Source organism: Sesamum indicum, linkage group LG1 (assembly GCF_000512975.1).
Source record: "Sesamum indicum cultivar Zhongzhi No. 13 linkage group LG1, S_indicum_v1.0, whole genome shotgun sequence".
Lineage (NCBI taxonomy): Eukaryota > Viridiplantae > Streptophyta > Magnoliopsida > Lamiales > Pedaliaceae > Sesamum > Sesamum indicum.
The window spans coordinates 7,745,692-7,756,537 of record NC_026145.1 but is presented as its reverse complement, the minus strand read 5'-3'; the positions used below and the strand labels follow the sequence as shown (position 1 = coordinate 7,756,537).

The window sequence follows — 10,846 nt, the reverse complement described above, 5'->3', positions numbered from 1 at the left end:
GAAACGAAACAAACGGAATTTCTCAGTGCTTTTGAGGCAACAAAACATTTTATCACAGAAGTAGATTTTGAGCACAGCAATTAAGCAAACCTGATCACACACAGGACAAGTATCACTCCTTTCCATCCATTCAAGAATACAGGCAAGGTGAAAATGATGGTCGCATTTCGTGATGAGTTTTGGGTTCTCTGCATCATATTCTGCAAAGTAGAGAAGTCAAACACGAATGAAGCAGGACGAGATCATTATAAAGTTAAAGATAAGCAGGTATTTAAGTTTTGTTGCACCTTCAAGACAAATGGGACAAGTATCATCCTCATCTTGCAGTGGCGGAACGACAGGTTTGCTGGACTTCTTAAGTTCATCTGACTTCTCGTCTTCTTTTGATGCTTCCAGCTCACTATCCATTTCTGCCTTTTCATCTGAATCAATGTTCTTTACCTTAATTTCCAAAGTGCTGCCTTCATTAGTATCTGCAACAGCCTCTGGGTTAGTGGTTTCCAAGGCCAGTTCAGTCTTACATCCAGGGCCTTCTCGATCCCCTGATGGAGTAGGTGGGCGTCCTACATATGTTTCATAAGGTATCGGCACGGGAGGTGGTCGATAAGTATCTGGACTTGAGGTATCTAGATTTGTATCTACCAAAAGCCCGGTAGAGAGAGCAGAGACTGTTGCATTGTGAGATGACAAGGGTTCATGCTCTTCTGACACTGGATACTGCAAGCAAGTGGCATCCCCACAGAAAGTCAAGTTATGTCAATGAAGAATGGATAAGAGTATTATCAGCAATATGAATTTCTCTGAAGCGGGTGATAATATGCAAATCCGGTGCTCATAGCATAAGTAAAGAGATCTAAAATCAGTAGGGGAGAAAGAGCAAAAGTTATGTCTGTTAATCCGGTGATCACAGAAACAATTATTCTGAAATAGACAAAGGTGCAAGAGACATCAATCACTTCATGCAATAAAGCATGAACTGGACTTGAAAATCAAAATACAGCAGAAACATAATAGATTTTTAACTACAGATAATGTTCTTGGAAAAACTTCACAAGATAAACTCAAGAAGTTCTATTAATAGCGAAAAGGACTGGTTGGCACTTAAATAGAAGAATGGAGTTCTGTTCACCTTGCATGAGAACTTTATTCCGGACAATCACTACATTATCTTCAAATTTTATGAATTTCCTTTTAGGAATTATTGCCTCAAGAGTTTGCCAACGTCAGTTTTTATATTCCGAAGACAAAATCATTATATAGCGTTCAAACACGTGACAGACCAGTTGCAATGGTTCTTTTATCCTCAGCTTGCCACTAAACTTGAAATCCACACTTGACAAATATCCTACTAAAAATAGATATGAAATGAGCAACAGGGACATGGTGCAAAACTTAGAAGACTTGCAAGATCCTTTTACAATCAGTTCAACTCAAATGGGATCAATCAGTACTCCAGTCACCAAATACCTTAAATTCTATGTAATGGCTGAATATAGCAGCTTGCTATTAACGGCCCGTACATGCTTATTGGCAGTTAGATATGATGTTATTAAGATTCATTTTAAAGCTTCAGAGAAAATCATACTTATCAGCATTTTAACATCAGCCAAGTAACTGTTGTTTTTATCAAAGTATTGACTTATCCATTATAAGACAAGGTAATCTCAAGAACGGTTGGCCACCTAGATAGCATGTTAAATTGTTAATACACCAGTCAGAAAGGAAAAAAGAAAAAATCACATTTGACCTTTAGACCATATCTGCAAGCTAGAGATAACAGTAAAACAAATGCATAAGCTCAACTACTTGGGACAACAAAAATCACTCACATGAAAGTATGTCGGTGACCTATTAAGTTCAGTACTCTTAGATGCACAGCAGCAGCAACCTCCCATCTCTATGTAATTATTTTTGCCATCCACCTGAAGCCACCGGCATTTTTATCATGATTTCCCTTCTCTATAAAATATAACATAACACCATATGTCAGTGATAATATGCATAATTTCAAAGCCGTAACCATATTTGATAAATTTTAACAATTATACAGTCATTTACTAGCTATAGCTACAAGAACTCCTCTGATTGCACCACTATACAACACAAGAGGCTCAATAGGTACAAGAAAGTAGGACAAAGTGAAATAACTTAGCACACAAAAATGTCAGTGTGCATACTTACCAATGGGAATATTTCCATTATATACATCTCAGAGGCTGTAAGTGGATAACAAGCATGCATTTAAAGTTTGATGAATCTATATTAGTATAAAACTCCAGTACTGAAGAAAAAGAACGATAGTGGTTATAGCACATTGCATGGAAGGGATAAGGGACCCATTTAACTTAAGTTATGGTGTGTCTTTGCCTTCATTCTTTAATGTCCTAGGTTTTATCCTCAAATCACTTGCTGTGTGTTTAATGAGATTCAAGGAATTTAGCATACCCCTTATACAACTCTATGCATGAAGTCAAATGTCAGCACAGTCAGATCCCATGTAAATCCTTCAGTCACAACTACAACACCTTAATCACAATGATCCTCCTCCTCTGACTATCTCTTCAATAACAAAGAAAGTCATCATACTCCATTTACTATTCCACCATAATCACAAGCCCTACAAATTCTTAAAGTGTATACAAAAGATCACAATCATTTTGGACACTAAAGAATGACAAAAAGAGATCATCTCGATACTCATCACCCCTATAGGCACAACACAATCGCTCCAATGAAGTAAATCACAATGCCTGATTGATCAAATTGATCTAATCATAATTTCTATCAATACACAGAGTACCACCCAACAAAATCCAGTCAAACATAACTACAAAACACCTCTCCAAAATTACAGCATGAATTAACTAAGAAACTAAAAAAGAAAGATTAGTCCCAAAACCATCTTTAACAAACACCCCATAAACCTCAGAGAAAAACCCACATGGCACATGAAGCACAAACTCACAGACACATAGCGAGACACTCCCTTAACCTCCTACAAGAACATATAAGAAGAGAAGACACCAAAATATAACCAGTAACTCAATCAAAGAAATCCAAAGAAACCCCAACGCAAACAGAATTGTCCACGGATTCAATCGAGCTTCCAGACAAAATTCGTTACACACAATCAGCTGTAGCAATTCATCACAAACAATCAATATCAAGAACAGAAAAGCTAATCAAAGAATTGAATCCGTGTTGTAGCTCTCTTCAGCATAAACGAGTGTATGCGTACCTCTTTCTTGGGATTGAATGAGCAGTATGTGAAGACTGTTGCTGAAAGGAGGAGGACCACCGAGGGAGTTGGAAATGCAAGAACAATTGTTGATTAAACAAAACAATATAATTATAGTACAAATTCCTTAGTATTTTATGTTTAAGGATAATAAACATTGGACGGCCCTGTTTGGCTTTGCTGTATTAGTTGGGGGTAAGATGAATATCTCAACTTTTCTTTCAATAAACTATTTGAAAATTCTTAATTCTAATTCCTTTTCTTTTTTTTTTTAATAAATTATATTAACACTCTCTCACAATAAATTTAATTAAAATATTTATATTTTTTCTAAATTTATGATGGAGGGACTAAATTGTAATTTAAAAAAATAAAAAATGACGGACTAAAATAATTTTCTTTATAAAAAAATAAAAAATTATTATAAGGGTAATATAGAAAAACCACCCACCGAAAGGATTGATTTGAATAGAGTCGAAAAGATATAGAATTTTTTTAAGTTGAAATCAAATATTGCGGACTAATTTGAATTTTACTCCAAGTTCTGTTTAAAAAAACTATTTGAAAATCATAATTCTAATTTCTTTAGGATAAATTACATCGACACTCACTCACAATAAGTCCAATCAAACAAATACCACTGTCCTTAGAATTATAAATACACCTTCGAGAAGCGTTAGTATAATGTACCTCGTGAGTCTCTATGTAAAATTTCTCTAATGAATAGGGTTGCCGTTGTAATTACAATTACAAACAAGAACTGTACTTATTTTGCAAAGGTTACAGAGTGTTTGTGCAGTAAAATTTAATTTTAAATAGGCCTGTCGAAGAAGAAACCAACTGTTGAATTATGTTGTATTGTACTATTGTACCTTTTACTTAATAAAACTTACATTATTAAAAAAAAATTAATTTAATTTTAAATCGTATCGATGTTATCTACTCCTATTTTAAAAAATAAAAGAAAAAAGAAAAAAGAACAGTTGACTCTGAAAAAGACTTTGAAAATATTGGGATAAGTTAGGAGATTAATAATAATTTGGTGTTGGTTGGATGACCAAAAGATTAATGTTTAATGTTTTAGGAGTAAATTAATTTATTTTATTAGGGAAATACTAATTAATTTGACTTTTCAATAAAATAAAATTGCAAAAGTACCATGTACTCTATTTAGATGCATTTCTATTTATTTGTTGATCATTTCAAAAATAATTAAACAGAAGTTATTTAAAACATCTTATAAGACCATATATTTTAAAAATATATATTTTTTATCATGAAAGCAAATATTCGAAATGTTTCGATAAAATAAAATAATGAAACTCATGAAATATTAGTATGATATAATTAAAACTAAATGAGGTTTTAAAATTTTCATAAATAACAAAACTTTTCATTAATTTTTGAAAATATTTATAAGTTCTTAATAATTATTATAAGTTGGTTGCCAATATGGCTCATTAAACAACAAAAGTTTTGGGGTAAATTACAATGACTTTTCCTGAAATTTAACATAATTACGAATACCCTCTCGTTGTTTGAAAAATTACTGACATTCTCCTAATTTTAACGATCATCTAACAATTAACCTTATTCGTTAGATTTTCATCCATTTTTTATAGTGAACTGACCAAAATGCACTTGTGGATTAAAAATTAATTTTTTTTATTTTTTTATAAATTAAATGGATATATTTTTTTATAATTTTTAAAATTTTTTCATCCATCTCATTCGCTTTTCTTTAAAAAAAGTATTTTTTAGAAAAAAATAAAAAAATACAGTAGGGCAAACTTGACAATTTCATACCTCCATTCAAGAGTGACATAATTTTATCAAATATCAGAAGATATTTATTATTTTTCAAACAATGAGAAATTATTTGTAATTATGTCAAAATTCAAAAAAAATTATTGTAATTTACCCAAAATTTAATTGTTTTGAGATTGTGTGTGCCCAAATAAAGCCTTAAGGAATATATTTTGGTTGTGTCCGGTGCCAATGCATGAGAAACGGTGGACTTGCGGTGTCGCGATGAAGACACGTGTTGGGAATTGGCCATCACATATTGTTTTGGGCTACCACGTCACCACCTACCCCAAGTTGGTGGTCTAATTTCTAACGACCCCACGAGTGTATTTGGAGGTTCATTGGTCCCACCACAACTTCAGCAATCCCATATCCAAACATTTTTCATTAGGTAGAATTACACTTCCGTTTCTCAAAATTTGGTATAATTATATATAATTTTTTTATAATTTAAAAAATTATATTTAATAACATAAAGTTTTGTTTACATCTAATAAATAGGTCCCTCATTGGTGAAAATTCACTGAATTTACTGATATTAATTAAAAAACTGAATAAAAAGTGATACTTACCCTCCATTAACTTATTGCAAGTCAAATAATTTTTTTTTGATGAAAATGTACCTCCTTACATGCATTAACATATGAAAACGTACGTGAGTAATTTAGTCATAAAAAGATTTACTTGACCTGTAATAAATCAATAATAGGTCAATCAAGAGTAAATACAGACTTTTTTTTTAATATCAGTAAATACATTGAATTATCAAAAGTAGTTATAGAAAATCATGACGAGTGCAGAAGTTAAGTTAAAAATAATTAATTAATAAAAAATTTTGAAATCAAAATCAATTTGGACACCAAAAGGGCCCCCTCCAATAATATATAGTACTAATATATGTAGTACACTCAAACGTGTGTGTATAATTAATTTAATAATTTTTAAAAATAATTATTAGATAAAAAAATATTAAAGAATTATGAGAAAATATTGAAAAAAATGAGAGAAGAAAAAGGGATGTAGAAGTTGAGAAGAGAGAAAAAAAAATAGTAAAATATTAAAAAAAATTAAAAATTGACAGGTCATAAATTGAAGATACCAATAGGTTGCTTTTCAATTATATATTTTCGGAGTACATATAATTAATTATTTTTTTATATTTTAAAATATTTATAAATAAAAATAAAATATATAAACTAACAAATCACGTTCTAGAAAAAAAAAAGGAAATAAATAAAAGAAAACCAACATAAGGTATTATCAACACAATAAAAGAATTAGTGTAAATATAATAAACAGATGTGGAATCACTTTTATAAAAACATTTATAAACTCGATGTGTGAAACTCCTATGGATTCCAACTTTGTAGTTATTTATTTTTTTTTTTTATTTACTCTATTGCACATATATTTATATAACTTTTCTCCAATTCTTTCTCCTTTGCGAAGATAATATCGTACATAATCGTTAGAGAAAAGATAATAAAATTGCTGAAAATTGCTGCATCGAAGTCAACTATATTTTTTTTTTAAATAAAAAATATGCATGTTCTTGTTTGATAAATATTTTTATTAATAAAAGTTTTTAAGTTTTTTATATATTAACATTATATTAGTATAATATAAATTTATTATTTTCTAATACAAAATAAAGAGAAGAATTATTCAGTAAAATTACAAAAAATAATCTTTTCTTCTCAATTTATTTTTCTCGTATCAAACAAATGAAAATATTTGAGATTTAATTGCATTCCAATCCTACCAAATAATTTGAAAAAAAACTATTATTTTTTCTTCTTTCTCTCTCTTTCACTTCCCTTTTCGTCTCACTCGAAACAAACCGAGTTGGCTTTGAAATTCAAAAAATTATTTATTCTTTTTTTCTTTTTTCAAATTATTCGGGAAAATCAGATCTTTTAATCTAAATGCATGGAAGATAAAAATAAAGAAAAAGCCCAAAAGCCCAAATTAATATTGAGAGAGGCCCACTATAACTCCTGTGTTTAAGGAATAATTATACCCTTCGTTCTTTATATTTATTGTAATTATATATAAACCATTATTTAAAAACCTATAATTATTATTTTTAAAGTTTCTTTTTGATAAAAAAAAAATAGATTCAGCTATTAGTAAAATTTACAGAATTTGTTGACATCAGTAAAAAAAATTAAATAAAAAATCATATTTATCTTCGATTGATGTAATAAGTTAAATGAATATGTTTAACATGCAATAAGTGTGTAATAAGTCAATCAGATATAAATATAAATTTTTATACGGCTTTTTTGCTAACGTGAACAAATTCTATGAATTTACTAACAGACGATTGTTGAACAGGAGCAAACTTAAAAAGTACTAGGTGTAATTTTTGTCAACCTACAGAAGGTTTACATATAACTACAAGAAACTTCACGGGAAAATGGTGTAATTATCCGTAAATTTTATCATTATGAAAAAACAAGAATACCTTTTTTAACCCCACAAAAATGTATATATATATATTTATTTATAATAATAAATCATAATTAAAGGCAAATAAGAATGTGTAATTATTTAAATGTCTAAGAATATATAGTCTAAATAAGTCTTCTAATTATGGAGTAACCAGAGAAAGGACAAAATAAATAGACTTATCATATAATAAATAAAATAATGGTAAGTATTGCCACATTTCCTAATTACGGTGACGTTGTTACCTATTGACTGTAATCCTTGTCTTGATTTTTTCTTAATTGAATTAAATTACTACAAACTCTTCTAAATTTAAAATAAATTGTAAATACTTTTCATTGTTTGAAAACGATTAATAAATTCTGATTTCAATAGTTGTCTAACAACTAGCAAAATTCATTGTCTTAATTCGTTCTTTGTGGTGAACTAACCAAAATATTATGGTGGAATTATGAATTATAATTTTACTTATTTTTAAAAAAATTATAAGTTTATTTATGAACTAAGTGGATAATATTTTGACGATTTTTAAATTTTTTAATTCACATCATTATATTTGTTTTGTAATGTTTTTTAAGAAAAAAAGTACATAAAGATAAAGTTGATAATTACAGATTTTCATCCAAAGTGCTAATATTCAAGCTTTGAACGACAGTTGAGCAAGAAGGTACTGGTTATTCACAAAAGGTACTGGTTCACACTTTATTTCACTTCTTGTTTATGTGGATGACATATTGGTTACTGCAATTGCAGAGGAATGTATACAAGAGGTTAAAACGTATTTGAATGATCTGTTCAATATCAAAGATTTAGGGGAAGCAAAGTATTTCCTAGGCCTTGAATTAGCTAGATCACAACAAGGATTAGTTGTCACACAAAACAAATATGCACTTGATATTATCAAAGATGTGGGGCTACACAAGGGAAAATCAATTGTCACTCCACTTCCAGCAGGTTTGACATTCACCTCAGAACTCCAGGACCCTTCCAGATACAAGAGATTAATAGGCAAGTTGTTGTATTTTAGTTTTACAAGGCCAGACATTTGCTACGCAACACAGTGTAACACCCTTGCCAAGAGCACTAGGATGCAGTTATGTACTTGGTCAAATATCTCAAGGGAAGTCTTTCCTCAGGTTTGTACTTTCCAACAAATAATGATTTCAAACTAAAGGCCTTTTCTGGTCCAGATTGGCCAGCATGCCAAGTTACAAGAAGATCACTAACAAGATATTGTATATTTTTTGGAATAAGCCTAATCTCTTAGAAGACCAAGAAGCAGACAACTATATCCAGATCCTCTGCTGAAGCAGAGTACAGGAGCGTGACATCAACCGTCTGTGAAATCACTTGAGTGAACAATCTACTCGAGGACTTAGGTGTTGAGGTGTTCACTCATGTACCTTTCTTTTGTGACAATAAAGCAACTTTGCACATAACAAGGGAATCCAGTATTCCATAGGAGGACCAAGCATATTGAGATTGACTGCCATGTTGTGAGAGACAAATATAAAGAGAGCCTCATTCAACCAACGCATTTCGTTTCAAAACAGTAGCTCGCAGATCTTTTCACTGAGCCACCACCTGGTAACTAATTTTTGCATCTGTGTTCCAAGTTAGGCTTGGTTGTCATGAACAAAAGTCCAACTTGTAGGGGCTACTAAGATTCAACCTTCGATCAGCAGCTGAGCAAGAAGCAGGAATAGTGTCTTATCATGCTAGAATAGCTTCTTTTTTTTTTTCTTTATAAAATCGCATTTTTAATAGTGCGCGTTTTAGTATTTTTTTCATTTCTTTGGCAGTTTAGTTAATTAAGTGAGGCAATTAATTTTGGCAGTTTTTTCATCTTCTTCCTCTGTATATAAAGGGAACCTGAGCTGCACCAAAAACTGTAACTTTTGGTGATTAATCTTTTCCTTTTGAGTTCTTGACCTTTCTTCAATGGAGCACAACTTCTCATGCTTAAATCTTGCACAAAGATTACATCATTTTATCCAATATCAACGGGTATCAATATTCTCATAAATAATGAAGGAACATTTATAATTATATCAAATCTTAAAGAAGCCCATTATAATTTATCTTTAAAATTAACTTGAAACTTATCATTAGAAAAACTCTCAAAGCCTGTGAATGTATATGTGGCAAACTTGCAAAATTAGCTCCACAGTTTAGGGTATTTCAAAAATTGATTCTATCTTTATGATTTTGAATTTAACCTCATATTTCGTTGAAAGTTACAAAAAGAAGTCAACAATGCAAACAAGCCCCGTCTGACTAGCAGACGTTAAAACCTAATAATTGACCTTTTTTTGACCCATGTGCACAAAATTTTTACGTAGAGTTCTCCGTTAGTTTTACAGGTTGTGACTGTCGGAGTTTTTTTCCAACGTTTTGGCCTCCTTTTATAACTTTTAACAAAATATAAAATCACATTTTAAATCCTATAAAATATGGAATCAAGTTTGAAATAACAAGTTGTAAACTAACCTAAAAAGAAAACAAAAAAAAAAAAAAAAACGGAATTAGTAGAGGAATTGATTGAAAGGGGATTTGGTAGAGCATTGGATGAATTTGTATGAAAAACAAAGATTGGTAGGTAGAGATGGATGGGTCCAAGTAAGATTGTGAAATCTGGGGAGTCAGCTTAACCTTGTACAAGAAAATAATTGTAGGGGCCAATTTGGGATGGTTGCTCAAATGTTACGTAAGAGAAAGGGGACCCTCCAATTATAGCATGGAATAATAATGAAGAATTGAAGACCCTGCTTCAGACAGGCTTTTGGCCTTGGACTTCAACATGCCCTAGAAAGAACAACCATATATTACTACTAGTAGTTGGTGCTCATTTAATAAACCTGTCCTGTCCCTCTTCTCACCAAAATATCAACACCACCCTCACATCAACAACTTCTGACCTGTCCATTACCCAGTTTTAATTTAATAAATATTGGGATACTAGGAAAAAGATCAACCAAGAATAAATGTTTTTATGTCATCAACCTTTTGGGCCCTAATAAGTCATCAAGCTTTAAACTGAGAACACAGTCAAAGGGAGGACATCTAAGAAAACACTTCCATTGATCAACAACAAAATTTCAGAACCCCTGAGGATCAAGTGGCTCAAGAATAACATCTTGCAAAATATAGATCATGAGTTCGAGCCTGATGTTTAAAATATATAAATAAATCAAAAACCCTATGACCTACTCAGGATCTTGATGATGTTTACTCTAGTATTCCACTCAACATATATGTTATACAATTCCCAGAAAATTCAGACACTATCCATTTCACGTAATCTGTCGAGTTTATTCGCCTTGTATAGGCTATAGGGTGCCACATGGACAA

At 31.0% G+C, this 10,846-nt stretch overlaps 1 protein-coding gene across 1 annotated transcript in view; it reads right to left on the bottom strand.

The window, feature by feature from the left end:
• LOC105158108 (probable E3 ubiquitin-protein ligase RHB1A) overlaps positions 1 to 3,365 on the bottom strand; it is a gene marked incomplete in the record, with an annotated part of 4,026 nt that extends 661 nt beyond the window's left edge. The window contains 4 exon segments of the mRNA XM_020694311.1: positions 91 to 200; positions 288 to 717; positions 1,830 to 1,959; positions 3,239 to 3,365. Coding sequence (XP_020549970.1) covers positions 91 to 200; positions 288 to 717; positions 1,830 to 1,895 — 606 coding nt within the window.